The following is a 27,828-nucleotide window of genomic DNA, read 5'->3' as shown; positions in this document are numbered from 1 at the left end:
TTAATCTATTTTTTTTGCAGCCCATCACATTACATTTTCTGTTACAAGTAGGATAAGTCGAATATTAAAATTAAATGCGTACTTTTTCAAAATTCCCACAGGTTTAAAGTTACTGAGGGCTGATTTCCTCCATTTGTAAAAAAATATTGCTGAGTCACAAGGCGGCCAAAATTGAAAAATGATCTAAAATACCCTAACTTTTGTTATTATATATAGTAACATAGTTAGTAATGTAATTTAATACCACAATCTAACTTAATTTTATCATGATTATACATTTTGAGACACTAAACAGAAGTTTTGCTACATTTAATGACCGACATCTAACGTTACCATTGCGATATTCAATGGCAGAAGATTTTGCGACATTTAGCGGCGGTTGCGACATTTAGCGGCGGTTGCAACATATAACGGCGCCACAGACACCGCTCTGTCTTATTGTTACTATTGTACTGTCGCATTTTGCCATTGTACTGTCGTAGACAAAATATGTTGCTCCTAACTGTACACCGTACACGTGAATAATAAATGAATATAAATGTATATTTACTGATGCATACTTTGAAAACTGGAATTTTTATGTATAAATGATCAAAAATTTACTTTATCATTGCACGATGGAACGCAATTCATGAATTACTAACTCTTAAAATCGTTGAAATTGACGGTTAAATAATAAACAGTATGCAAACATGTACCTTTGCACTTATATTATTGATTAAATAATGTTTAAGTAAGAACTAAGATCGATCCTGAAATATTATACTTTATATAATCAATATTATTTGATAGTGTTTTTGTTTTGAAGAAACATTTTAGATTTCATGCATTAATTAGACACGAAGTCTTGCCGCAACAAGTTTTAGTAAACATAATGAAAAACCGATACATTTTTTTTTCAAATCAAGGCAATTTCAGACTACCTTTCTTATCAGGGGAAGCGTATTTCAATGAAATATTAAAATAATACGGGAATGATTTCTGATTTCTTTTAATTATGAATGAAGTAAATGCTAGTGACATCTGTTGTATTTCATTAAAGTAGTAGACTTAACGACATGTACAACTGTTATATTAGGCAGAAATGAATTTTGCTTGAAGTTGTGAAGATATTTTATAACGCATGAATTTTTCAAAACGAGATTTTCTCCATTTGGCTGCATTTGGAACCCCTCGGTTTTTATGAGCCATCTAAATGTTACAGCTTTCGCTGTCGAGTAATGACAATTACTCGACTGAACGGGAGATTATCCGAAATGAATGAACAAAAAAAAAACGATCCTTTATAAAATATTGTTAAAAATAGCGACTGCGCTGTGACATTTACAAGAAACAAAGTTTTTGATAACGTTTTGTACCCTACTGTATTCTACAGGGATAATATTGAACATACAGAAAAATATAAGAAATTATTTCAGATATTATGATCAATTAGGTAACATGTTCATGTTTAACTGAAAAGTAGCTTCTGTAATGTAAACTTTCAAATTATATGTTATACTGGACATGACACAATGTATTCTTAATAATCAAAAGCAACAGAACATTGCTAAACACCGCAAATGATCTGGGTTTTTTTTTATCTAGCGCAAATGATTATTCCATAAAATAGAAATATATTGCCAAAATTATCCCTGTTGAAAAGATTGCCAAAAATAAAACTGCGTCGTATCATATTTTATTTTCAACTGCGTCGTATCATTTCGTAAAAATCGTTATTTTCTTATAAAAAAACATCTCTTTTTAATGAAATTTTTGTAAATGATGCAAAATTATATTTCAAAGTTTATGGTGAACTCGGAAACAAATATATAATTGATTTGAAGGAAAAAACAATAGGTAAATCAATATAAACTGCGTCGTATCCACACATTTTCATAAAAATTCTGCCCCGCTTCGAGTTGCAAGTTCGCTATAACTTTTGTTTTACAAAATAGTTGTGCGAGCAACATATACCGAACGAAGCGGAAAATAGGGTAGCGTGTTAATACAATTATCTGGTTTTCAGTCATTTCCAACAAAAAGAGTTATAAACAAAAACATACGTTTTTCACTCCAAGATGGCGGCGTTTGTTTACATTTTGTAGGATACGACGCAGTTTTGATTCCCAGCCCTGTACTCGTGTCATATGTTATTTAGCAGATAATAAGTAATTGAAACCATTTTTACGAGGTAACGTCGACTTCGTGAATGGAGCACTGAAGCAACGGAGGTTATCTCATTTAAAGTCGCCAAAGCTTCTTTCTATTGTAATACGACACTTGTAGTTTGATAGATGTCTTAGCTATACAGAATATGAAAAAAATAAAGTTAAATGTTTTAAATGTACATATTTATTTGACGAAACACAAAACTAACATTTAAAACAGTAATCTGGTTGCCTTTCTCACGAATGATCTATAAAAGTAAACATAGTACTAACCAAAATTGTAATGCTGGTTAAAGTATACTGTCGTAGCAGCCGTATGCGCTTATTCATTTCTTTAAATTTGATTAAAAATAAAAAATGGTTCATTTACTTACTGTGTTATTCGTTTTTGCGAATTATACTTTATATAATCAATATTATTTGATAGTGTTTTTGTTTTGAAGAAACATTTTAGATTTCATGCATTAATTAGACACGAAGTCTTGACGCAACAAGTTTTAGTAAACATAATGAAAAACCGATACAATTTTTTTTTCAAATCAAGGCAATTTCAGACTACCTTTCTTATCAGGGGAAGCGTATTCCAATGAAATATTAAAATAATACGGGAATGATTTCTGATTTCAGTCTTTTAATTATGAATGAAGTAAATGCTAGTGACATCTGTTGTATTTCATTTAAGTAGTAGACTTAGCGACATGTACAACTGTTATATTAGGCAGAAATGAATTTTGCTTGAAGTTGTGAAGATATTTTATAACGCATGAATTTTTCAAAACGAGATTTTCTCCATTTGGTTGCATTTGGAACCCCTCGGTTTTTATAAGCCATCTAAATGTTACAGCTTTCGCTGTCGAGTACGGACTATTACTAGACTGAACGGGAGATTATCCGAAATGAATGAACAAAAAAGAAAAACAATCCTTTATACAATATTGTTAAAAATAGCGACTGCGCTGTAACATTTACAAGAAACAAAGTTTTTGATAACGTTTTGTACCCTACTGTATTCTGCATATCATAGCCGCAAAGAAATCACAATATCAGTAGTTTAATTTCCCTTCTATGTTACGATTGCAATTGTAACTTACAATACAACGGTAATTTGATATTCTACACACAATAAGTTTTGTAATACAAGGGAAGCAACCTTTACATCCTTATTTTATTTTTACATGAGTTATCTGCTCACAATTATCAATGTACTGGTAAGCAGGAACCCTTTTGTAAAATAATTATAGAATATTGATTACATTTGGAATTTCATTTCATATTCCCTTTGTTTTGTGATGAAGAAAGACCTCAGGTACTCCATTATTTCAGGCACGTCCGGACGTTGATGTCACCAATCAACAATTATGCTTGGTCCAGGGGAAAGCAGAATAAACCATAAAAATTGCAGTACACAATGATATTATCTAAACAATGTATTTGGTATTCTTTTTTACAGGTGAAAATAAAGCTGCTGTTTTTATTAAAATTCAATGAATGTACATTATATCTTATTATCTAAAATTATATTAAAAGTATTCTCAATTTTTCAACCAATATCTGTTTACATACGAACAGTGGCTTCCTAGGGGCTTGGTTCACTAACGGCCAAATTTTGACCCTGTCTCAGAATAAGTATAAACAGATATACACCTCAAGATAAGTTAAGCACACCAGGCATTTTGACTCAATTTTGACAATTGAAATTTTAAATTTATTTGAGCAATGGTACGAACCATATGAAGTCAATCTGCAACAACTGGAACAAGCTCTGCACCAAGAATGGTAAAATCTACCTCAACGTCACATTACTGGTAGTATGAGGAGAAGGGTTGAGGCTGTCATCCGGGCACGTGGCAGTTACACACGTTATTAAAAATTTGGCAACATAATGCCATTCAAGGTTACGTTATTGTCAACATTTACCAAAAATATTCACCAGTAAATGTTTTGTAAACGCTCCAACACCTTATAAACATTTATATGTTTGGTAAAAATCAAGCCATTTGTTATGCTTCTATAATTTGGTTAAGAATAAACTAAACTCACAAATTTACTGGTTAATAATTAACAATTTTGTACTAAACAAATTACTATTAATTTTCTTAGTTTAATTAAGTCGTCATCTCATGACAGTGCTTTCAATCACAACAAAATTTTAATTTCCGAGGTGTGTATAACATATTTCCAGGTGTATATATGTATGAGAGCACTGTGTCCAACATTGTAAAACATCTTAGCGTTCCCATGGTAACAATTTTCTCATCGTGAAAAACATATACAACACTATTACTTGAATAAATTTTTACATGTATTTACGAATTGTGTACATTTTCAGTCCTTCAACGCCAAATAATAAAAAAGGAACCAACTGATGAATCAGATAATAAGTAAAACAGACAAACAATCCGATCACGTCTACATGTACCACAGACATCAAAAATCTATCAAATGGTATATATATCATGATTATACAAAAAAGTGAAGTTAAAACAACTAAATCATTAACTACCTCTAACTGTTCATGGGAGTAACTCTTCCTCTTTTTTAAATATTACAACTTTTGTTTTTAAAATATTCTCAAGTTATCAATACATTTTACAGCATATTTAGTATGGCTGTACATTTTTTATTAAAAGTCAAACTTGCACCATAGAACCCGCAAAATGTTAAGTAATTATATAAAGTTGAAAACTTGACAAACCACAATTCAACTTTTTTTACTGGTTAAAAAATGTTTTTAAGTTTTCTAAGAAAACCGTAAGTATTGACGAAGAGTTATGTCGACCTTTCGTGCACAAAAATGCTTTGTTGATTGGAGAATATGGTAAAGTTTGATTAACGGTATGTTTATGCAAGAAATACAAGAATACAAGAATGTGTGATCAAACTGCGGAGAAAACGATCAAGACACCTGGTATAGGTAATCTAATTTTTTAAAGTTTCTGAGTGAAATATGAGACAATATTTAACTTATGTTTACGATTTGGTTTGTAAAGCGATAAAAGCTTAATTCAGTTTTACAAAAATTGTTCTGCATCGATAGAATAAAATATTAAATTCATTGAATGCTTTTAAAAAAAAAAACCTTTTATCAATAAATATACATAGTACTGAGAACTGTTTAAATAGATAAAGAAAAATAATCCAAAAAATTCAGGTATGTTTAAATATAAAAAGGACACACTGCCAAAAAAGGAAAAGAAAATAAATTTGGGAATTGATCATAGTTTACGAGAGATAAAACTTGAAATAAATAAAATCATACTGCTCATAAAATTGTATATCAGCTTATCAGAACCTGCTGAACCTTGCATCTAAAGCGTCTTTCACCGTTCACATGAACATTCTCTAAGAACGTTTTTAGTTTTTTTCCTTCAGTTTCCTTTTTTTGTAAATTTATACTTTTCGGGTAGCACAAAGTTGTCACCAAAAACTGGGCATTAACTTTGGGCGATGTTCACAAAATTAAACGGTATTTAAATTTTTTACTGTTTACTTCCCTGACCCGTTTAAAAAGGGGTTTGATTTCGGCGGCAAAACATTTTCAATTTTGGGCCCAAACTTTTGAAAAAGCCCAGTGTTTTTTGTTATTTTAAAACACTTTTTTCCCTCGATCCCCCGATTATGACAATAAAAAAGCCAAATTCCCAAAATTATTTTTTTTCGTCAATTCCAAGCTTTTCACGTTAAGAAAATATTGATTTTATTTTTAAAAAGTTTCAGTTTTGAATGGGTTTTCTTTCTGACGAAACATTTTTAAGTTTTTTAAAATTTTTTTCAAAACGATAGGGAAGGTACCAAAAATTTTATTGTTTTTTAAAACAAAAAATTTTTTAAAATTTTTTAAACTTTATCTTTTTTTTTCTCCAGGGTTTTTGCAGTGACATTTGGGAATTTCTTTCAGGTGGTTGTTTTTTTCCCAATTTTCTTGGGCGTCGTTTCCCCTTCGTAAATTTTTTGTTTTATATTTCATAATGGTATTGCTAAATTTCTAACATCCCTGAGCAGTTTCGGGTTTTTCCCGGAAATTTCCTCGTAGAAATGATTTGTGTCTGCCTGGAATTCATTTTGTTATTTTTTTTTAAAATTTTGTTTTTCTTTAAACTTTTTTTTAAAATTTTCCCGTCTGCTTGAGTTTTATTTTACCCTCTGACGCCATATAAATTTTGAATCTGAGTTCATATACCTCTAGGATTTTCTTACTAAATGAATTATTTTCAAATTGGGATATAATAATAACAACTTTGCTGCATCTTTCATCTTTAAACGTATAAATTTTATAATCCTCAACGGCGCTTTCTTACACATACTTGTTGCTTCATCGAAACATCTTCGCAAATTAGGCGTTTGTTTCTTCTTTTCTTCTTTCGTGCAATTTGTAAACGCTCCCATGATTTTTGTATGCTGTGCATGATGGGGATTTGACAACGTATGTATATTTAAAGATGTTAGTTTACAATTTAGCCAGCTATTAATTTCGTCCAGTATAATACTTTGTTTATCCTCAAGCAACACGTTTCTGCAAAAGAAAAAAATGTAATGTTGAGCCAACTAAAATTAAAGATCGATCCTGTAAGTTAACGAAGTAAAATGGAACACTAACATATTAAATAAGTATACATTAAAAATTACATAGAGGATATTCGAGTTTTTTCCTATTATTACAGATTTATTTTCATCCAGTGGTATAAAAATAAATATTTAAAAAGTGGCGGTAGCCACGAGTGAAATATGATAATTTTTTATACCACAAGATGAAGATAAATCCTGTATTTATAGAAAAAACTTGAATTTCCTGTTTATTATATAGTACATGTTTTCTTTTTTGACATTACTCTTTGAAAGACTTCTCCTAAAATTGTGTGTATTGGCTGAATTTAGAAAAAAAAGTATTCCGGCAAGACCCCAATGAAAATACGGAACATATATGTTTTACTGCAGTGAAAAATATTTTTTTAAAATGAAAATACGAATCAATATTTCTCAATATTTCATTAATAAGTAGACAATAAACATTTACATCGTTTCTATTTAAGATGAAATTAAATTTCAAAGATATGATCAATAAGGACACACAATCATGAAAACTACGAAAGTACAATAATTTTAATTCATACAAAACAGTTGTGTAATTACAATATTACAAATCTATAGTTACGTAATAGATCAAATACCAGTACTAATGATTTTTTTTTTCTTTCAGCCTCATAAAATCAAGGTTGTGTTAAATTCCAAATAAATACACCCTTAAATATACAGTATATGTTTTGACAGAAGTTATTAAACGTTGTACGATACTAAAACTAGAAGACGAGCATACAACTGTCAAATCTATACTGGTCGGTGTTCAAACTGTGTGTTTCAAAGGTTTTGAGTTTAATAAACCACTATCTTATACAACACTATATAGTGACCTCTTTATTTCACATCGCCTTTTTTTTACATTTTGACAGAGCTCTGTTAATTTGAGTGTCAAAGGAATGGAATCTGAATGTATTATTTCTGAAAATAAAAGAGGCCTGACGGAGAACAAAAGTGTTTTAACATATTTCTCTAGACTTCAAAAAATATACTAGAATATAAAAATAAAGTGAAAATAATGTTAGATAGTGTGCAATATGGACTTTAATTTGGATATGAAAACGAGGCTAAACTTATAACCTTTTTGTAAACCAATAACAATTTATGATTTGAGGCAAAATGGTACAAATGCCGAAAGTTCATTTAATAAATTACATAAAGTTTAAAGTAAGTATGAACATTAATCTTTTAGAGGTGATTAAAATGTATTTTGCATATTAAAGTCATACTTAAGATAACAAGTCAATTTAACCAGTAAATACCTTTGTGTCCCATTGGCAAACTTTAATGTTCCTCGCTGCATTTTGTTGCGTGCCATACTATTAAAGAAACCTACAATAAGCCTAATTGGCTCAAAGACATAGAATGTTCCTGGAAAACTCTGGAAGATAGCACCAGTTAGAGTAGAACCAGTTCTCATATATGCTATAATTAAAATGATTTTAGCCTTGCTGACAACATTATCACCAATTGACGCCGTTATTTTATCAAGAAAAGATTCCCTCAGAGTCACGTTTACATCTTTGGGTTCCTGTGGTTTGATTCCATTTCCCTCCCTATTGTCACTCGAGGCAGCATAACTGCCTTTGGTATCAGTATGGAATGTACGATGTTTTGGACCTGCTCTTGATGCAACTTCTACAGGAGGCGGTATTGTATCTGTTGTACCTGGAATGTTTTATGTTATATTGTTATCAAGATTTGAAAATGAAACAGTTGATTTATTGTCCCTACTATCTTATTTATGTTTATTCATGAATAAACAGCTAGCGTGAAAAGAGAAAGCGTTATACACCTATCTCTATACCAGTACACACAAACATAACAAGTGTACCAACAATTATCCTTTTCTTTTAGTTGAATACGTTACAGATTAAGAAGAAACCACAAGACATACATGTATAGATGGAGACAGCCTTTATCCAATTAAACCCATAGACATAGAAGTTAGTTGAACAGTTAATGGACTCAATTCAAAAACGTTTATATTTATTTTTCATATTATGATAAAGTATTTTAACATCATCCTTATATAACCATTTACATGTTTGAAAATTTCGTCTTTGGCAGCAATTTAGTCACCGTTAAGATCTTGGAAGAGATAACCGAGTGGTAAATGTGTCTGCCTATCAACCCAATAATCCCAAATCCTACTTGGACAACGAAGTTTCCTTATTTTCCTATAACATTAATACATTTTGTACTGGTAAAATATCTGGAAACGGACACAAACGTGATTAATAGTTAGTTGATAGAAATTGTTTTAAAATTGAGCTTAAAATATTGTTAAGCTTTTAAAAATATAGATATTCACTCACATGACTTATTTTTATGGACTAAAGTATCTATCCCAATAAGATGTGGTCTTGTAATGATTTTTTCTCATTTTTGTTTTCATTTTGATTTGATATTAATTGAAAGAGCGCTAGCAAAATTACTATTTATTTTGATGAATATTGTTTAAATATTGATTCCATAATTCAATCACATATAATTAGTTGTAGACATTAGGACTTACCTCTGTCATAAACAGAACGACTGTGATTCATCGTTAAAGCTGAGTAGCCGAAAATAAATAGCACAAGAACAATGACAACGCCAAATGAACGGAATGTCTTTGTCCTGGTCGTTGCTGCAGGTTTTGTCGATTGTCTTGAAGAATCACTGTCGTGTTCCATTGTAGAAAAAACCTTAACCAAGTAAGTTAAAATTTCATATTCTAGTTTATTTAATCATTTACTTAAAGATCTAATATAAGGTTAATTAGTTTGAAATTAGTTTGAAACTTGATATTTCGTCTCTTGTTTTGTGTGTGCATCTTTTGTTTATGATATTTATTCAGTACAGGACATTCGACAAATAGTTATGTAGAACGGACTCAATTATCGATAGAATTGATCTGTGAATATCTCATAATGTTATAAAAATTAAATAGAATTTTTATTTTTATATTTAAAAACCCTGTTTAAATAGTCACCCCCTGGAGACAAAAATTACAGTGACTTATTTGGGAATATAGAAATCAACCTTTTATGTTTTTCACAAAAAAAGGAAGTATTTATATCATATATTTAGCGGGCCCCCCCCCCCCCCCCCCCCCCCCCCCCCCCCCCCATTGGAAAAAGGATTGTTATTTTTTTTTCTTCAACCTATATAAAAAGATCCCTATCACCAATGCCTAAATTAATGTGTTACTTTTTAAAGTATTTTTAAAAAAAAATATTGTTGAAAAATTAAAGAATTAATTTTCTATGATTTGCAAAAAAATTTCCCCTTTCAAAAAGTTTTTTTAAATCAATTTCAAATAGTAGCTTGCTATTGGCTATCCGACCACTGCAGATCAAAATAAACAGGCACATCCGAGCCGTCTTATCATGGCCTGCACTGTTCGCTATTCAGTCAGTGGCTTGTTAAACCTTCCCTGAAAATTATGATGATATGAAAGATTGATTAATATATTTAAGATATTTAGTGTGGTAAGGGTTAAACATGTTATGTCGAGTAAAACTTATTGTCACCGAGAGACAAAAAGATAATTATATTAAAGGAATATGAAACAATAGAATAGTATAGCAAAAATCAGATATATAGTACACTATTATTTATCAATATATCAGTTACATTAACGTTTATATTTCAATTTTTTACCCGTAAAATAAAGCTTTAAAAAGACTCTTTGCATAAATATCGGAATGTTTTGACAATTAAATATCACAAATTCTTTAATAGAATATGTATTAATGTATATGTGTTTTAATAGCAATTATCTTGCTGTTTACGATTTAAGATGCTAAAAATTTCCCCAAAAATTAACAAATTCAACTATAGTATTTAAATAACTTACATAATAATGTACATTTTATTTTTCTTTCATAAAATATGTATAAAAATCTTACCTTTTAAAAAGAATCCAAATGACACCGAGTACATTTGCAAATGTAAAATAATGTGGCAGTCACTCAACAGTAACGAACGGGTTTTTTTTTAACTGATACACGAAGTACTGTATCGGGTGTTTACTACAAAGTATTCTGTAGATGATAAATGTAGATATACCTTTTATGCATTTTTGTATAGTATATAAGTATATATACTTGTGTACGTTCTGCTTATTGAACGTATAATTGCCAGATTGATCAAATCTTCAAATGAGTGCGTGCCAAATGCTTTATTTATCATAAATCAGTCAATGACAATAAGGATTCAAAATCTGATTTTAAAATAAATTCTATATCTCAAATGAATGAGTATTGATATATCTTTAAACTTGAATAATTAATCGTTTGTACGCTAGCAGAGCGAGCGATAGGTATACTCATCTGTTGGGTCAAACCGTTCAATGTTTCGTATGATTTACTCTAATTTCCCCTTTGACCCATTGTGGCTTCTTTAGCTTCATATTGGGCAAGATTGATACTCGTGTAGCGATGCTTTAAAGGATAAGGGTGTGCTGCTTTTCATTGGAAATATGGTATTGTACACCAAATCTTGCCATTTACTTGGGATTAGATTGGGATTAGATTGGCAAGTGGAATAGCTCTGATCTATAAGTTAACTTTAGCATTGACATAAATTAAAAATCTATAACTATAGAATACATGAATGTTATTTATTGTTCTGAGTATATTTGATAGAAAAATAAATGTTGGATAAGAATTGCTTACATGTGACATTTCAAAATAACGCGTCCATTTGTCATCTAAATGCCATTGCGATAGAATTGCAGCGTGCAATGTGTTTTGTAATCGGGTGGAAGCCGCGGAACGCTCAGAGGGTCCCGTGTAAAATTTCAATCTCCTATGCAGCGATCTCCCTTTATCAATACAGAGATCTCTGCCATCACAAACATTTGTATCAATAGTTTGATATTTTATATTTTTTAGGTTTTGAATTTATTTTTCATTATTTTGTACACTTTTGATAATTTTTTTATGTACTGTAACGAACGTAGGTACGAAAAGTTAAAAAAAAACAAAAAAACAAAACAACAAAAAACAGAAAGAGAAAATTACATTAGATTTTCTATGAAACTGTCGATATTTAAATTTCAATTTTGACGTTACGTCATTTGACTTTCATGATCACGTGACTTCTGCGATGACAGTGATTACAATCTGCCAAGGGAAGTTATCACTGTGAGGAGTTTGGTAAAATTTTAGTCAGGGTCAGCATGTGACAAAATTAGGTTGGTTTGTCGAACTTTTAAATGCCGACGTTTTCAAAAGTCGTTTTGGACAAAGTTTCCTCGGTTTAAACTAAACTTTGCCAAAAGAGGCACCCCGGCCCATCGTCAAATTGTACATTAGAATTGTACTGTGTACGTGTAAGCAGAAGTTATAAGAGTACACATGTGTGAAACATTTAAACATAAAGTAAAAATCCATATAAAACTTATCTATGACAGCAAAAAGTGAGCTAGAAACATTTTTATTTATATATAGTTATGTATTTAGCATCTAACATTGCCTAGTGGTTCCCTCATAATGTATAAAAAAATATTCTCTTGGGACCTTGAATAACCACGCAGCTTATGATCCCTTAGTAAATAAAATTAAATAGAAAAATATTATTTCGAACGTCCAAAGTCAGATATTTGCTTGTAGCTTCATGTATTTTGTTTCAGTACATATTTATGCATCAATACACCTGTTACCTTAATTGACCTTCCCTGTGACAGTTATTTTCCTTTATTTATTTTTTTTTTTAATATTTCTTTACTGGACTGGTGATTATTCCATAGATCATGAAAGCCATATTTAAAAAAGCGTGCAGTCCACTATATTTGTTGCTACCAAGGCAACCTGCCGGAAACCTAAGATGATCCGTGTCAGTATGCGCATAAGCAATTACTTTCAAATTAGTTTCAATAGATATGTCTACTTGTACAGATCTATAGCGCAAAAATGTTTACATGTGAAAAGTGATAACGGTTACGCCACGCTTTATTAATATATTGAGGATGTCTTACGTCATTTATTGGCTTGTTTTTGTTTCTACAAATTGTCATTGTTTCTTTAATTGTCCTACCTTGTGGTAGATTTTGAACATTAACTTACATTTGGAAAACATTTCTCTTTCATAAACGTTTTACAAAAGAAAAAACTGAGTAAAACTATTGGAAAGTTTATTCGTCTATAGGGCCGAACGTCAGTTCAGTATTAAAAAAACAACGCTTTTTTATTTATCAATTCATATTTTTCTTTCTTTACACATACTCAAATGAACAATTTGGTCTTATGTGAGCCAGGTGTTGATCATGACAAAAAAGACAATACTGTTAAAAGAATACAGGCGAAGTTTTACGCACAAGTAAATTGGCTGCGAAGGAATAGTCAGCTGTGTACTGCATACCTTCAGAAGAGCCGAATAAAAATGCTACCTAGACGAATGTCTCTTCCGATCTCCAGTTGTTGAAATTAAAGGGGAACCGTCACGACACGAAAATTCCATTACGTCCTGCTAGCAGTACTCGGTTTAAAATGTAACAGGACGGGTACGCTTTTGTCAATGTCGTAAAATGCCACCATATGTCTTATTTAGATATAGTGTTGATCGAAATGGTTTACCATAATGCCTTGAGCAGTTATTAATTATTTCTCTATTAAACGATATATAAACTTTTAATAAGCAATTGACCAACAATTAGACATCAAATTTGAACATAAATGTAGTTTATAAGACATTTAAGGCACCAGACCCTGTACAAAATCTAACCAAAATAAAACAGCAAATGTGTGACATCGCTTTACTATATAAAAGTATATTTGAGCCGCGTCACGACAACACCAACATAATGGGTTTGCGACCAGCATGGATCCAGACCAGCCTGCGCATCCGCGCAGTCTGATCAGGATCCATGCTGTTCGCTTACAAACCCTATAACAAGTAGAGAAAGTGATAGCGAACAGCATAGATCCTGATCAGACTGCGCGGATGCGCAGGCTGGTCTGGATCCATGCTGGTCGCAAACCCATTATGTTGGTTTTGTCATGGGACGGCTCATTTAAGTTTTTGAAACCAGAACTATGTCCGCATAGTACTTTCCAAATAATCTCAAAAGAAAAATACAAAACTTTTAAAGATAAATTTCTTTAAAACGAACTTGTTTCCTTGTTTGTAAAAGTCAACACATGGATATATTAAGAATATCAGATGTTTTATGATAGTGCAATGCAACAGCTCTCACACCGATGTGTCCAAATTTGACACAGTTCCCCTTTAGGTCGAGGCAATATGTTTTCCTGACCTAATCCTGTTATCCCTTTCTTTTAGCAAAAGGCATCCACAACAGCTATCAATTTGGGTCGGTTCATTGCTGCTGCTAACAATGTGTTTACGAATTTTGTATACGGAGATAAGAAAAATGTTTTGCAACAAAGCAAGACCTTTTAAGTTGGTCCTCACGTGCAAAGCTGATGTAGGTGAAGTACTTGTGTTTTTAGTGACGTCGTAAGTCATGCGCCTTATTCAAAATCATATAACACTCGACTGCTAGGTAGCCGAATGAAAGAATAGAACAGTATCGCAAAAATCAGATGATACACTTTTATCTATCAATAAATCAATTAAAATAATGATTATATATCAATTATTACCCGTAAAAAAATCGTTAAGAAGATTGTTTGTGCTAATATTAAAATGTTATGACAATTAAATATCACAAATCCATTAACGAAATCTCTATAAACATATCTTTGTTTTAACCGACATTGTCTTGCTTTTAACGATTTCAAGATGCCCAAAACAAAATAAGTCAACAAGTACAAGTTCATAATTTAGATAACTTACAGCAACATGTATATTTTATTTTTCGTAATATATTCGTATAAAAACCCAACTATTTTGAAGAAAAAACAATCAAAATAGCATAGGACAAATTTGCAATCCTAAGACGCTAAAGATAAAATATTGCGGCAGTCGCTCAGCAGTATCGGACTGGTTTTAACTGATTAAATTAAGTAGTGTATCGGGTATTTACTACAAAATATTATGTAGATGATAAATGTAGATATTGCTTTTTCAACCAGGTTTTCAACGAAAACCGGGTTATTGTAATGCCGAAGTCGGCGGGCGGGCGGGCAGGCGGGCGGGCGGGCGTCAACTTTTGGTTTCCGCTCAATAACTTTAGTTTGCTTTGGCCTATTGACACCAAACTTGGTGTGGAGGTAGCTTATATCAAGAGGCAGCTTGGGATTGCTACCCAGATGTCTGTGATCAAGGTCAAGGTCACTGTTACTAAAAATAGAAATTCAGTTTCCGCTCAATAACTTGAGTTTGCTTTCAAATTGGCCTATTGACACCAAACTTGGTGTATGGATAGCTTATATCAAGAGGCAGCTTGGGATTGCTAACAAGGTGTCTGTGATCAAGGTCAAGGTCACTGTTACTAAAAATAGAAATTCAGTTTCCGCTCAAAAACTTGAGTTTGCTTTGGCCTATTGACACCTCACTTGATGTATGGATAGCTTATATCAAGAGGCAGCTTGGGATTGATACCAAGCTGTCTGTGATCAAGGTCAAGGTCACTGTTACTAAAAATAGAAATTCAGTTGCTGCTCAATAATTTGAGTTTGCTTTAGCCTTATGACACCAAACTTGATAAATGGGTAGCTTATATCAAGAGGCAGCTTGGGATTGATACCAAGCTGTCTGTGATCAAGGTCAAGGTCACTGTTACTAAAAATAGAAATTCAGTTGCTGCTCTATAATTTGAGTTTGCTTTAGCTTATTGACACCAAACTTGGTGTGTGGGTAGCTTATATCAAGAGGCAGCTTGGGATTGATACCCAGGTGTCTGTTATCAAGGTCAAGGTCACTGTTTCTGCTCAGTAACATGAGTTTGCTTTGGCCTATTGACACCAAACTTGGTGTATGGATAGCTTATATCAAGGGGCAGCTTGGGATTGCTATCCATGTGTCTGTGATCAAGGTCAAGGTCACTGTTACTAAAAATAGAAATTCAGTTTCTGCTCAATAACTTGAGTTTGCTTTAGCCTTATGACACCAAACTTGATAAATGGGTAGCTTATATCAAGAGACAGCTTGGGATTGCTACCCAGGTGTCTGTGATCAAGGTTAATGTACATGTATTTAGTTTTCATGTTATAACTTGAGTTTGCTTTGACCTTTTGACACCAAACTTGCTGAGTGGCAGCTTTGGATTGCCACTAAGATATCTGGGAGCAAGTTAAAGGTCATTTGCTTACAATAGAATTTTCAGCTTCTACTCAATAACTTCAGTGCTTTTTGACCTTTTGATTGCTGTCACATCAAAACTTGGTCGTTGAAAACCTGGTTGCGTTGCGGCGCTTCTTGTTCTCTTTTGCACCTAATTAAATAGAGTTCTATTCATACAGTTATGATGTGGGCTTTTTATAAATGCCCATTGCATGATTTTTGTTGTCACTGCTTCTAGATACCGGTATGTCTTTTACATAACAACAGCATAGTTTTAGACATGGACACCTGCATTTGTATATGTTTTGGATGAATTTTAATTATTTCTAGACAATTAATAAGTCAAAATTTAATACTTTCTTTCAAATTTCTATCATTTATTGATGATTCAAAAAACATCAACGATACATTGATATTGTTTCTATCAATGAAAGCTCTAAATTTAATGTTTTTGTTCTGACTATTGTATATTTAACAATGTAAAGAACTTGAATTTTCTGTAATTTACATGGTATTATCATTAATGATATAGAATGACTTTATTTTCAATTCAAAGAGTGGTTAATATTACAGTCAGACACTTACCATACAAGTTACTGGATTATATAAACAGTTGTAACCTTGTCTTTTTCCATTGATATAGTCTTATAGATCAACACATAATAAATAACAATATAGAGGTTTAGTTGTTAAGCCAGATGTTTATAAATAAGTTTCTTTTATCCTTGGGAAGAAATAGGATCTATAGTAGAGTTACATCATTGACATCATTGACTTTATTGTCTAGCATTCTTGTGTGTTGCCTATTCTTGACAGCTAAATTTTTCAGGTGTATTATAATGAATAAATTAGAGGAAACAAAAGTTTATTAATTATATAAAATAAAGTGACTATATTAAACATTTAGACTAATTATGATCAATTATATTATTACAGCTGAATATTACCAGTTTGATGATGAATAAGTGGTTCCTTTCATTGAGAACACCCCGCATGAGCGTGACTTGAAAAATCTTATGGCAGCAGCCATGGAAGATTACCCAGAATCCTGTGCTGAACTTGTACGTCGGCATGGAGTTCACGTGTGGGGACCAACTTGGCAAAAAGCAAAAACAATGTAAGATATAATTAGACAATTAATTAGTATAAACATATTCATCATGAATTAATTAAGGGATTAAATGCCATGTTTAAGTTGCATGTTTATGGAGAATTGGTAAGAACTTGTTATGCATTTTGTTTAAGGTAGCTCGCTACATTCCGACCGAAATTGACAACATCTCGAATCTTGATGATTTTTGGAAAGCAAACACGTAGATATGTAAGCTTTACTTCAGCAGCATTATTTTGTAACGTAAAAGCGTTAGTATGACGTCAAGGCGCCCTCTAGCGGCGGCGGCGGATTTGCAACTTTTTTATCGACAAAACGGTCTGTTTTTATCAATTCTCATCCGATTTCCGCCATTTAAATTTAATTATGTTCAATAGACGTATGCCTTTACATTGATGTCTTTCTTTTAACTTTGCCGAATATGCTGCGATTCTACGGCTAATTTCCCACCGTTTTGACGTACAAAATCTTTTGAAAATATCGTACGCCAGCGCAATAACAATTGTGAAATAAAAATAAATCAACACGGTGAATTTTGCTATATTTTTTAACATGTAGCGAAGTTGTGAAGGAAAAAATTTATGCAATAAAAATATAGGGTCAACATAAAATATTTTGCTATTACTGTTTGAATATAAAATAAAGGATAAGTAAAACGTAATGATTTCGGTGACGTCAAATAAATTTCTAAATGAAATTTTCACGATTTTTTTCGATAAAAAGCATTATAGCAGGGAAAAATGCGTGACAACCATCACAAACAACATTATTAAGGCATGTTCCGTAAAAATGTTCTTCTAACAGTAAAAGTCCTGTCAGCTGTAAATTATATAAATGTACAATAGATCAGGGTATGACGGTAGGTAAACAAATCTTACTTATTAAGTTGGTATCAATCTCCGACAAATTGCAATTAATGATTATTAATACCTCGAGGATTTGAAAGACAATTCAGAATATTGAATGATAAGTGGACTAACAAACTTTAATTTTGCAAAATGTCAGGAAAAAAAATGAAGAAAATCTGGCGCAGTCGCAGTCTTATCATGCTAAACTTAAAACAAACCTCTATGTTATCATAAGCAAAAGTATATAGATCAATTAGTAGGAAAATTTTGAGATATGGATATGATTAGTATCTTTATCATACGAATAATAAAGATAACATTTACGTTTCAAAAATGTATGACCAACTGGAAGTAACAACGATTTGAACGTCACGATTCACTGGTTGTCTTTATTATATAAATCTAGCAGACATTTATTTTGAAACTTTTCTGCAAGTATATTTTTTTTTATTAACAGCCATCAGTTCGCAGCTAAATACCAGCAAATCATATTCCTGCACTAAGCTCTGGTTTAAATTTCTGACGCATTTCATGTAATTACAGATATTTCTTATTTATTTTAAACTCGCAGTATGCGTTTACTCTTCTGTTTGAGGCGATCTAAAGCCGCGATCATTCTCGATTAGAGGCGAAAGATCTGTTGATTTACTCTATGTTTATAAGCGAAGCATTTTGCATATTAAATGCAGATTGCCTTGTTTTGATGAGGTACACGTAGGATCCTAAATTTGTTTGAATATGCTTGTAGGAGAAGCTCGTTTCTGTATGCACATAATAACTGCTTAGAGCCTATGAAAATAATGAAATATGCATTTTATTTTTTATCTTCTTATATTTTTCAATTTTGGGTTTAACACCACTTTCATCAGTATTTCAATCTTAATATAGCAGAGAGAGCTTAACGAATCCTGTATCAGTATACACTTGTCTACGGAAATAAATGACAGGATTCCAAGGTCGACATTAAATCATTCCATACACAGTAAACAATTTTAAAGATTCACAAAGAACGTGCACATCGCTCAAATCATCTATTCACCTAAACTCTTACTTTCTAAGCAAATGTATATTCTTGGTAAACAATGTTAATAAGATACATTAAAGTAAAGGTAATGTATTTCAAAATAAATAGAATATCACCAAATTTAGTGCGTATGTAAGATCAAATTATAATTAAAATAATCTAATAGTACAATGAGCAATCGTGTCTCAAATCCATAACTTGCGAATTCTGCGTAAGACCACTTTACCGATTACACCGTGGCAACAGAAGAATATTCCAAGTTAAAATCCGACTCTGATCTCCCTTTGTAACATCTCCTTTAATAACGGAGAAGTCCACTTTATTGTTTACATCATAAAGTGTTTTTGTGTTTTCTTTTTTTTTCTTTTTTCTTCTTTTTTTTCATCTAAAGCAAACTGTATACAAAAAAAAAACGTCAACATTATACATTATTCGTATTTAGTGGTAACAAAAGTTGTGCAAGTTGTTTAATAATTATATTTTGAATTTAATTGAAATATACAGTATAATCTTTCAATGTAAAGAGCAATACCCCCTTTGTTGCTTAGAGTTGTTGCTCTATACAGAGGTAAAATGTAGTGGAAATCTTTTAAAAGAAATAACATTTTTAGGACCGCTCTGCAGTTGCAGTTGCGAAAATGCAATTTGTTTTATTAAGTATGATTTTTGTTACCAAAAAAATGTTTTAAAGTTTGTCAAATAAGTGTTCATTCTCTAATTTATAAATCTATTATCATGACATTTTAGTTAGATTAATGTGAAATATGATAATTTTCATAGCACAGGATGAAAATAAATCCTGTATTCATATAAAAAACTTGAATGTTCTGTTTATTACATACATTTTTCACTTTTTGACATCACAATTTGAAAACTTTCCCTTAAATCTTGTATATTGGCTGAATTTAGCAAAAAGTAGTCCGGCAAGATACTAGTGAAAATACGGAAAATATGCCCCACTGCATATATCTACTTTAATTGCATTTCTTACTATGTGTTTAAACAGTGAGGCTCATCTGCCTGTATTTGATTTTATGAAAGTGTTTAAAAGCTGAATGTAACATAAAAAAGATATTCTAACGGGTATCAGCTAAGCGACTTAATTAATGTTCTTTCTTCAGTCACAATATGCAATTCTTATTTTTGTGCGCTGAATATAGTAATATAACACCTTGATCTCTTTTATTACACTCACAAAGTTATAAAATAAAAAGATGTATGAGACTGCGTTCAGCAAATTAGAAAAATATTGCAAAGGCATTGTCGGATTAAACAATGTAAATGTGCTCATCTAGCGCTTGCACTTCAATGAGAAAAATAATCAACAATTTAAAAAATATATTTCATTAAGTCACTGTGTGATTTTTAATGTTTGACGTAAGAAAATTGTTATTTGTATTATATTTTGAACTCCAACGTCTATTGACGTCACCGAAATCATTACGTTTTACTTACCCTATATTTTACTTTAAAACAGTAATAGCATAATATCTTACGCGTTGACCCTATATTTTTATTGCATAAATATTTTTCTTCAAGACTTAATTACATGTTAAAAAACTTATAGTAAAATTCACCGTGTTGATTTTTTTTTATTTCACAATTGTGATGACGAGCGATTTTATTTAACAGATTTTGTACGTCAAAACGGTGGGAAAATAGCCGTAAAATCGCAGTATATTCGGCAAAATTAAAAGAAAGACATCAATGTAAAGGCATACGTCTATTGAACATAATTAAATTTAAATGGAGAAAATCGGATGAGAATTGATAAAAACAGGCCGTTTTGTCGATAAATAAGTCGCAATTCCGCTCATACTAACGCCTTTCCTTTACAAAATAATGTTGCTGAAGTAAAGCTTACATATCTACGTGTTTGCATTCCAAAAATCCGAGATGTTGTCAAATTTCAGTCGGAAAGTAGCGAGCTACCTTAATTGGAAAACTGATGTGTACATGTATTATTTACTTCAAATACCTGATGTTCATTGATATCAATTAAAGATTAGTTACAAGTAGGCCTGCAATTACAAAGCTGAACTGTGTATATTATAGTTGTTATCCGGAACTCGACCGATGTGGGTTTTTCCAATACCGATATCACGTGACCCGGTACAAACAAAGATCAGCTGATCGCCATATTGTAATATCAAAATGCCAACTAAAAGATGTTCGTGGGGGACTTGTAACAGCGACAGCCGATACTCACACAAGGATTGGATGAAGGATGTTTCTTTTCTTCCCTTCCCTAAGCCAGCGATTGACTTGGAGAGGTGTCGTCTGTGGATTAAACAGTGTGGTCGTCCCCACAGCGACTTGTCAGTTGACAAGATCAGACCTCATCACTTTGTTTGTTCGAAGGTGAGAACTTCAATACAGTGTATTTGTTGTCGTACTATTTCTGAGAATATTTTATCTTTGTCTCGCATTACTGTCTGGTCCGTTTCCAATTGCCGACTGATTTCCATGAGAAAATTTTGGGTGGGTGGGGTAAAAAACCCAAAGATATTTGTCAATTTGATCCGGCCGTTCCAATATGTGTTTCATATAGAAATGTTTAAGATATTTTCGATTTCATTTATTTCTGATTTTGTGTTGATATATTTAGTTACTGGTATTGATCTGATTGTTCTTGATGCACATTATTCTTAGGCTAATGGAGATAGATGTACATGTACTGTATAGGATCTGATAGCCTATGCACCAATGCCCAGTTCACATTTTCCAAAACATAATTTGGGTTGCATCCTCTGCTTTTTAGCTTACTTATGAGTAGATCTACCACAATAGAAATAAATTATCAAAATATTTTAAGTTCCATTGAATATATTTTTCTTGATATAATTTCAGCATTTCTTTCTTGAATCTGGATAAATAGTGCAAGTGCATGCATTATAATGTGGTGTATATTTTGTATTTCAGCACTTCATTGATGGAAGTAAAGATCCGGTAGCAGCTAAATATCCATCTGCATCTACACCCAAAGCCAGGTCAGACAGGAAGAGGCCAGCTGAGTCCTTACCAGTAACACCAAAGATGAAACAGAAGCATGCTGACCAACCTTTAGATCTACCAGGTGTGCAGACTGAGAACATTAGAGATACAGTGATTACTCTCCTCATGTTTCATGACATTCTAGACTCAAATCCTTCTTGTAATTCTGAAAATTATCTATGTTGTGAAGAAAATGTTAATGTCAATGATCAGAACAACAATGTTACATCTGATAACACATCAATTTGTGCAAGTAAAGATAAGTTTTTTGTAGACAATGTGACAGAAAATGACAAAGACTGTTTCTATTATACTGGTGTTCCAACTTTAGTTCTATTACATTTCTTATTTTCATGGCTTAAACCTTCAGCTCAGAAAATCAAACTGTGGGATGGAAAGAGAAAACATTTGCCAGGAAGAAAAGGTGGTAGACAGAATAGGAAACTGTCTCTTTTTCATGAAATGATTTTGACTCTTGTTAAGATTAGAAGAGGCTATGGCAACAAACATCTCTCTCATCTATTTCATGTATCTGAAAGTCATGTGTGTCGCATTTTTCTAGCTTGGGTAAATCTGTTGAGTCAGTGCCTCAGTCCACTCATTGTCTGGCATTCTAAAGAAATAAACAAGGCAAACTTACCAAAGAGCTTTTCAAATTATCCTAGAACCCGGGCAATTATTGATTGCACTGAATATTATGTTCAAAAACCCCTACGTCCTGCAGCTCAGAAAGCAACATGGTCTTCATACAAACACTCTAACACCTTAAAACAGTTAATAGCCATTACTCCAAGTGGAGCTATTTCATTTTTATCTGATGTTTACAGTGGCTCAATTTCTGATGCAGCTATTGTAAGAGAATCCAAATTTGTAGACTTAGTGGAAGAAACTGATGATATAATGGCTGACAGAGGGTTTAATATTCGGCATCTTCTTCTGCCAAAGAAGGCTACTTTAAATATACCTTTTTTACACATGGGAAGGTGTTAAGTTCTAAGGCTTTGAAAAGATCTAGAGGTATAGCCAAAGTCAGAATTCATGTGGAGAGGGCAATATGTAGAATGAAGACCTTTAAAATTCTGTCCGGCATCATACCACTTAAATTCAGATTTATTTTATTTCAAATCACCAAAATTGTTGCAGTTTTGTGTAACCTTCAGCCTTGCCTTGCACAATGACTCCAATACTCTGGGTTTCCCCTGTAAATAGGGAACATAACCGATATCGAAATATCACATAGTTGCAGTTTTGGTGAAGTTTTTGCATGTAAAACAAAGCAAAAAATAGAAAAAGATAGATGTATTATCATAGATATATTTATTTTCCATATCTATTGTGTAAAATCATGTTCATAAAGTTGTTAGCAATATTGAACAATACAATACTACCCATTTCAGTGACAATGATTGTTTGTCAGAATAACAAATACACTAATTATAATAGTATTACAAATCATGAAATTTATATTCAAGAACAATAATTGTAATGTACATGTTTTATGATGTTCTATCAGACTATCATTCTTGACACATTACATTATTTTTACCAAAGTCTCTTAGTATGTATGTAACATCTTGTGACTTATACATTGAAACAAACCTGTTAATGAGAAAAATAAAACAACATGGCTGAACGAGAATAATGTTTTCTTTGTTTGTTTTGGTGTTTTATTCAATACCATGGTAGTCAGTAAACCTACCCACAATTACTGGCAAAGTCCAGGCTTCTGTCACCCAAACTGTTTACCAGTACTAAGCATAAATGTTTATCCTACTTGGTTCAGTGACTCATTTCCAGTTATGGTCTATAAAATGACTTAATTCATGAACAGAGCATTAGACCTGTAATCATAGAGTATACCCTAAAAACATTATTCAACACTACATTTTGTCATTGACAACAGTAGAAAGTTAAAGAAATAATTGCTGAGATGAAACTACACAATTGTTGCTTTTAAAACTTGAAAATAACTATCTCTGTAAAATGAAATTAATTTATTTCTAACAGAGTCCCAAAAATCTTTATCAAAGTCTACACTAACAGTAGCTATCCCTTTATGTGTGTAAAGTACAAGGAATGCTTTGGTAATGCCAGTCATTGCCATCTGACCCAGTATTTGATAATAGTACTTGTGAGACTTTTTTAGAAATATGTCACCATCTTTTTCAATACAAATACCTGAAAGTTTCAGTGCATTATTTGGATGGAAGCATTTGTATTTGAATGAACACTTTATTTCAATAAGAAACTGGCCACATATCTTGCATGTAACAATACCATCAGGTGAACAAGCCAGACCAGGGAATAAACCATCCTCAGACAAAATAAGACCAGGTACATCAACACTACAATGTCTGTGTTTAAATCTATGAGCTTTAAGGAACATATTTCTAGCCTTAGATTCATACATTCTTCCAAATGAGATAGCTAGTGGCAAGCGTGATTCATCTAACCCAGGCTTGATCAAACTTTGTGCGGTCTTAGTAATATCAGTAGAACAACAAATCTGGTGAAAAGTCGAGGAGGTTAGAATGCCTTTTCTTAAAACATGCCAGTTGTTATTTTTACATTGACCTCTGGTTATTTCTTCAATTTCTGAACATTGCTCAGGAGTGTAAGGTAAATGATAATACAAAAATATGGTAGCACATGAGCAAGTATCAGTAATACATGTATGTGAAGAAACAAATGATGCTAACTTTTGCATTGGTGTTATTACTGTTAGAGCAGGCTGAGCAATTAAGGCAGCTGTTGTTTTAAAAACAGATTTTACTAGGCATGCATTTGGACACAATGTCTGTAACTGCTTCAAAAACACATCTGGATCTGGTTTAGGAACATCCTCAGCCAAAGGACAATAGTTTGGTCTTGTTGTCTGGCAGCTGAAAATAGAAATGTTTATTTTGCGAATGATAATAATACTATTTACTAGTATTTAGAAAACCAGTATATTAATGAATTACAAGATGAAAAAATGAAATGAATAAATGTGATGACATTCATACAAAAATAAATCATATAAATACATTAAAGAAATGTCTTAATGAAAGACTAATAATGAATTCAAGTAAACTATCATCAATTTAGAGGTTGTTCATTTAATAAGTTTTACCTTGATGAAGATAATACAGATGTATCTAGGACAGCAGCAGGAATAGGCTGGGATAATTTGTCTGCTTCACAGGCTCTCCTTTTCCATGTGCAGGGTTTAGATGTACAGGTGGTCTTTGATTCATCATTCAGGAAGTCATTGACCTCAAACAGTGTGGCTACTACATGTCTACAGCTGCCATCTATCCTGTAAACATACATTAGTGAACTTGAATTTGTCAATGGAGTTTACAAAACCTAAAAACATTGGTGTGGGACTGAGTCAGCACATGCAGATCCTTTTATTAAAGACACTGATTATACTAGACAAATGATTTAATATGAAAATGATTATTCTTGCACATGGCATTAAGACTAGAAATAACAATACTACTAGTAGTAGGTATTGATATATAACAATACTGTACACAAATGAATATCACTTAATACTCACCCTCCTTTACGTGTACAGTATGCTGAATGAATGCACCCTTCTGATGTAATAACAAGCCAACACTGGTAGTATTTGCGTTTAGTGAGAGGGTCCTTGTCCTTCACTCTGGATCTGACTTGTCCTTTTAGGGCTACATAGTCTGAAATTTAAAGAGGGGTAATATTTAATGAGCATAGCAATCACAGGCTATTTTTAAAAGAATCCAGTAGCATGCAAAAGTACATAAAATCATTTCAAATATTGACACATGTATGTGCACTTTAAATAAAATATAATCATTTCAGGACTTAATACTACTCAATGGAACTTTAAATAGTTTAAAGATGATAAATATTACCTGGAGAATCATACGATGCTGAGGTCAGATCAATGACATATCCGTCCCTGAACATCGTATACCCCTCAAGCTTGTGGTAATCTCGTAGCGTACTATGAGTGAATTCGTCGTACCCAAGTAGATAGTTGTAGATATCAAATATAGACACACGAGGAATTTTGGAAAGGTCATAAGTGCCTGCTATTAGTTGTGGATTAACTAATGTATTTCCATGCACACATAGTTTGGCATCCAGCACCTCACTTCTGTCCTCCACCAGCCCGTCCGGGTCAACCTCAATGTTCAGCTCTGCTGCATATCTGCACAGGTCGACCAATTCGGCTTTTCTAGTGTTAGCATAAGTAACGCCTCGCTGTCTTAAGTACTTTTGGAGGTCTGTTACGGAGTTTGACTTAAATTTATCCATAGAGCAACAGTTTATTAACACTTGAATTAACCGCGCCGTCAAAAGTTTAGCAATATGGCTGCGGTTTGTTTGTACCGGGTCACGTGATTTGATATTGGGAAAAACCCATAATGACGTAGTTCCGGAGTAACTCTATTGGGCGCTCTTTATGGAATGCATTCAATTTTTTGAGAAAGAGCAATAGCAATTGTTCGACTCTTTTCGTCAGTTTTAGCCAAGGACAATACGATTGATAAAAGGGTAGTGACTGTGTTTATTGATTATTAAAAATGAATCAGTCATTCGTGTCGCGCTATGGTAATAAATAACAAAATAGAGAAATTTGCAGGAAATGAAATGCAAAATAATCAACAATAAGTGCACTCTTTATAAATTTACCTAAAAAATTATTTTTATTATAAACGTATTCCCTTTTTGTACGAATTGATATACATGTATCATAGTATTATCATTTCCGTAGGTTCTTTCTGGTAAATAATAGCTCCTTTCTTTTTTTAGGACTTGATTGCACTTCTGACATTTTTTACCTTAAATATAAATTGACCCTAATTTCCCGAATTTTTGCTGTAAGAAGTTATTTCTTTTTTGTTTCAAGTTTGAGTGGAATTTTGATTTGCCGAATTATGTGACATTTTAACAACAGAACCTTTCGTCTGCAGTTTTCATATGAGGTGTTATGGGTTTATTGATAGGAATGTAAACACACTAGTGTGTCTGAGCAATCCAAAAATAGTAGATTGATATCCCAATAAATCAATTAACAATAGCTCTAATATTTATCACCAATGTCAAGTAGCTTTTATATATTTGACTCGCATCAACATGATGCTCTTGAATTTCTTCAAACCTGTCTAAAATTCAGGTAAGTGTCTTTAATTATATTGATAAATAATGTTTCACCATATCAATATGCCATGCAAATTTATTCATGATTTTTCAATGTACCATTATTTTTGTTAACGCGTTTAACAAAACCAATCCTGAATTTGGTCTTTTTGAAATTCATCCCAATTTTTTCATTCTAGTGTGCGTTCTACTTTCAGTATTTATCTGGTACTTGAAATATAACTACTATATCTAAGTCCCAGGTAATAATAATAACGATTTTTTTTTCATTTGACATATAACAAAAGCATTAATATTACTATATTAGTCCCTTTTTTACTATTTCTACTGTTTGTATATTTGTTAAATTTATAATAACATACTTTGTTCATTTTCACAACTGTTTTTTATGTTCCAAAGAAAATACATTTAATATTCTAATCTCTAGCAAGTCTACCAAAGTTCATGATGAACCATGTCTTTCGTCCGCACATTCATCTATGATATACAATTCTGGTAAAATCCAATTAACCATTGAATTATATAAGAAGATATCTGGTCATCAGATGTCTTTAAGTTCATCGTCACTTACTGCATTTCTTGCTTGGATGCTCTTTGATGCTTTACATCAATGTTTTTCTTGTGCTTAATTGTATCATAGTTTGGAAACTTTACCATTGGAATCGTGTCAGAGTTAAATCGTATACCAATACTTGCATAATGCAAGCATGCTCGTTGATTGGCTATTTTTTCTTTTGACGAAAGGGAAAGAGATAAGAAAAAAACGTCATATTTAAATTTTTGTACATTGGTTACTTTTTTTTGGTATTAGATAGT

The 27,828-nt window shown here is 32.1% G+C and overlaps 4 protein-coding genes across 4 annotated transcripts; 1 reads left to right on the top strand and 3 right to left on the bottom strand.

The window, feature by feature from the left end:
* Positions 1-6,332: 6,332 nt before the first annotated feature.
* LOC132725246 (uncharacterized) lies at positions 6,333-9,411 on the bottom strand. The gene is made up of 3 exons (XM_060710341.1): positions 9,244-9,411; positions 7,988-8,393; positions 6,333-6,663 (listed from the first exon to the last, which is right to left on the bottom strand). Exons 1-3 carry the CDS (start codon positions 9,401-9,403, stop codon positions 6,333-6,335), a joined length of 897 nt encoding a protein of 298 aa, XP_060566324.1. The 5' UTR covers positions 9,404-9,411.
* Positions 9,412-21,006: 11,595 nt separating this feature from the next.
* On the top strand, positions 21,007-23,072 carry LOC132725253 (uncharacterized). The gene is made up of 2 exons (XM_060710348.1): positions 21,007-21,246; positions 21,808-23,072. Exons 1-2 carry the CDS (start codon positions 21,040-21,042, stop codon positions 22,867-22,869), a joined length of 1,269 nt encoding a protein of 422 aa, XP_060566331.1. The 5' UTR covers positions 21,007-21,039; the 3' UTR covers positions 22,870-23,072.
* A 359-nt stretch (positions 23,073-23,431) lies between these two features.
* Positions 23,432-25,338, bottom strand: LOC132725254 (uncharacterized). Its single transcript, XM_060710349.1, has 2 exons — positions 24,992-25,338; positions 23,432-24,761 (listed from the first exon to the last, which is right to left on the bottom strand). Exons 1-2 carry the CDS (start codon positions 25,189-25,191, stop codon positions 23,816-23,818), a joined length of 1,146 nt encoding a protein of 381 aa, XP_060566332.1. The 5' UTR covers positions 25,192-25,338; the 3' UTR covers positions 23,432-23,815.
* Positions 25,339-25,418: 80 nt separating this feature from the next.
* LOC132725255 (uncharacterized) lies at positions 25,419-26,299 on the bottom strand. The gene is made up of 2 exons (XM_060710350.1): positions 25,761-26,299; positions 25,419-25,562 (listed from the first exon to the last, which is right to left on the bottom strand). Exons 1-2 carry the CDS (start codon positions 26,164-26,166, stop codon positions 25,420-25,422), a joined length of 549 nt encoding a protein of 182 aa, XP_060566333.1. The 5' UTR covers positions 26,167-26,299; the 3' UTR covers position 25,419.
* Between the last annotated feature and the right edge of the window lie 1,529 nt (positions 26,300-27,828).

Source organism: Ruditapes philippinarum, unplaced genomic scaffold (assembly GCF_026571515.1).
Source record: "Ruditapes philippinarum isolate M1 unplaced genomic scaffold, ASM2657151v2 ctg394_1_1_1_1, whole genome shotgun sequence".
In the NCBI taxonomy this organism is placed as follows: Eukaryota; Metazoa; Mollusca; class Bivalvia; order Venerida; family Veneridae; genus Ruditapes; species Ruditapes philippinarum.
The sequence above is the reverse complement of the archived record's forward strand: the minus strand, read 5'-3'. Positions and strand labels throughout refer to the sequence as shown.